Source organism: Corvus brachyrhynchos, unplaced genomic scaffold, assembly GCF_000691975.1.
Source record: "Corvus brachyrhynchos isolate BGI_N302 unplaced genomic scaffold, ASM69197v1 scaffold263, whole genome shotgun sequence".
Lineage (NCBI taxonomy): Eukaryota > Metazoa > Chordata > Aves > Passeriformes > Corvidae > Corvus > Corvus brachyrhynchos.
Window position 1 is genome coordinate 64,832 of NW_008237245.1, and position 2,289 is coordinate 67,120.

General features: G+C 51.2%; 1 protein-coding gene and 1 pseudogene across 1 annotated transcript; both read right to left on the bottom strand.

The window, feature by feature from the left end:
• Positions 1 to 700: 700 nt before the first annotated feature.
• Positions 701 to 1,972, bottom strand: LOC108445697 (endogenous retrovirus group K member 8 Pol protein-like). Its single transcript, XM_017730413.1, has one exon. The coding sequence runs from the start codon at positions 1,970 to 1,972 to the stop codon at positions 701 to 703; it is 1,272 nt and encodes a 423-aa protein (XP_017585902.1).
• A 106-nt stretch (positions 1,973 to 2,078) lies between these two features.
• Positions 2,079 to 2,289, bottom strand: part of LOC108445698 — a 3,753-nt pseudogene continuing 3,542 nt past the window's right edge.

Below are 2,289 nucleotides of genomic sequence, written 5' to 3' on the forward strand. Positions count from 1 at the left end.
CCGAGGGTCTTTGCCAGGAGCGCCCAGACGTTGGTCTTTGGTTGTGGGATGATCCACGGTGACGCTGGGAAGGCCAGGACTAGCAGGATGAGCAGGTGGGGAAGGTCTTGCATCTTCTTTCTGGTTGGTGGCTTTTAAACTAAAAACAGGATTAAAAATCATTCGCAAGAAAATCAAAACATAAACATGAAAACTCAGGGATAAATAGGGATTTAGGGAAATCTTGGGGATGGTGATGCCGCTTCCTCCTCCCGGTGCACACGTCTACCTGGGGGTCTGGGGGTCTCACCGGATGCTTGGGAGTATAAGGTTTCACCCACTTTAGTGGGATCCACCTTACACCCAGGGGTGTGGATACACGAGCATACCCACGACCCCACGTGACCAGTTTGTAAGGTCCCTCAACCTTGCCACTCTCTGGATCTTTAATGAGGACCGGCAGATGTTCACACAGAGAGTAGTTGCTGTGTGGGCCGAAGTGTCTTGCCACTGGCGGGTTCATGTTGTTAAACGAGCAGTTCAAAAAATTGATCACAAAGAGAGCTTTGCTTAGCCGATCTTGTGGGGAAAGCTCTCTACTGCTTGCCCATTGGTGCTTCAGGGTGGTTTTGAGCGTTTGGTGAGCTCGCTCAATCACCGCTTGGCCAGTCGGGGAGTAAGGGATGCCCTTCTTATGTCTTACTCCCCACTCGTCCAAGAACTATGCGGGGCCATTGTCTGTTGTGATTTCCTTGGGGACCCCCAAGACTGCAAACGCCTGGAGGAGGTGTTTCCTGGCGTGTTCAGCCTTTTCTCCTGCGTGGGCAGAGGCGTAGACTGCTCCGGAAAAGGTATCTATGCTCACATGAACATATTTTAGTCGGCGGAATTCGGGAAAGTGCGTGACATCCGTCTGCCACACCTCACAGCTAGCCAACCCTCTGGGATTCACCCCAGTGCCTAATGAGGGGAGGGCTGACCGCTGGCAATGTGGGCACATATCCATGATGGCCTTCGCCTGACTCCGCGTCAGGTGGAACTGATGGACCAGCCATGGCACATTTTGGTGGAACATTTGATGGCTCAGTTTCGCCTGCTCAAAAACTTTCAGTGTCCTGGCCATCTCTGCGGGGGCGGCAAGGGCATCTGCTCTCTCATTGCCCTCGGCTATCGGGCCTGGCAAGTCTGTGTGCGACCTCACGTGCATCACAAAGAACGGGTGCTCTCGGTGGGAGACAAGATATACTAACTTCGAGAGCAACCGGAAGAGATATTCGTTTGAGACCTCTTTCAAAATAGCATTCTCTGCTCTTGCTACCACTCCTGCAACATAAGCCGAATCTGTTACCAGACTGAATGGTTCAGGGAACCTCTCAAAGGCTCTGACGACAGCGGCCAACTCAGCAATTTGAGGGGAACCCTCAACATAATCAATATCTGCCTCCCACTGCTGAGTTTGGGAGTTCTTCCAGGTCATGACTGGCCTGTGAGATGCCCCAGACGCATCCGTAAAAACTGTCACAGCCTCTAGAGGATGCCTGCTTCTAATATTTTTTGGGAGTAGAACAAACTGTTCCTGGAATAATTTGTGAGCAGGAGCGTGGACAGAAATCGGTCCTGTGTAGCTATCTAAAGCTATTTGAAGGGTCTCATTCTCAGCTAATAGCTGTTCGAACATCTCTTTGGTCAGTTTGGCGGAGGACAATTTGTCCTGCTCCAAACGGACCGGCAAGTGGATGCATGAGAAGTCACACCCAGCCAATTCCTGAAGCCTCGCCTGAGCCTTCCGGCTCAACTCGGCCATCAGTTCCTGGGCCTTCGTGATTGTTTTGGATGTGGTATTGCTCAGAAACACCCACTCGATGATGAGGAGAGGGTCTTTCTGGCTCCGGTCCCACTGGAATATGAGCCCGTTGAGGTGGGGTAACTTTCCCATGACAATGAATTTGAAGGGCAGTTCCAATTTGCAACGATGCGCCTGCCTCTCACGCATCTTAACCTCTACTTTTTCCAAGGCAGCCCTTGCCTCTGGGGTCAAGGTCCTAGGAGAACTCAGCTCCTCCTTCCCTTTCAACAAGTTGAAAAGGGGGGCTAGGTCTTCAGTGGAAATCCCTAGCCAGGGCCTGATCCATCCTAAAGTGCCACACAGTGAGTGGAGGTCCGCCAATGTTTGGGGATCACTTTTAATGGCCAATTTTTGAGGAACAATGGTGCTCTTAGTGACCTCTAACCCCAAATATTTCCAAGGGGGCATCTTTTGAACTTTGTCTTCCTGGAGCGTGAATCCAGCCGATGTCAAAACATTAACAA

Bases quoted from the DNA above. Each gene is read 5' to 3' on its own strand.
- LOC108445697 (XM_017730413.1), bottom strand. From the start codon at position 1,972: ATGCGTGAGAGGCAGGCGCATCGTTGCAAATTGGAACTGCCCTTCAAA.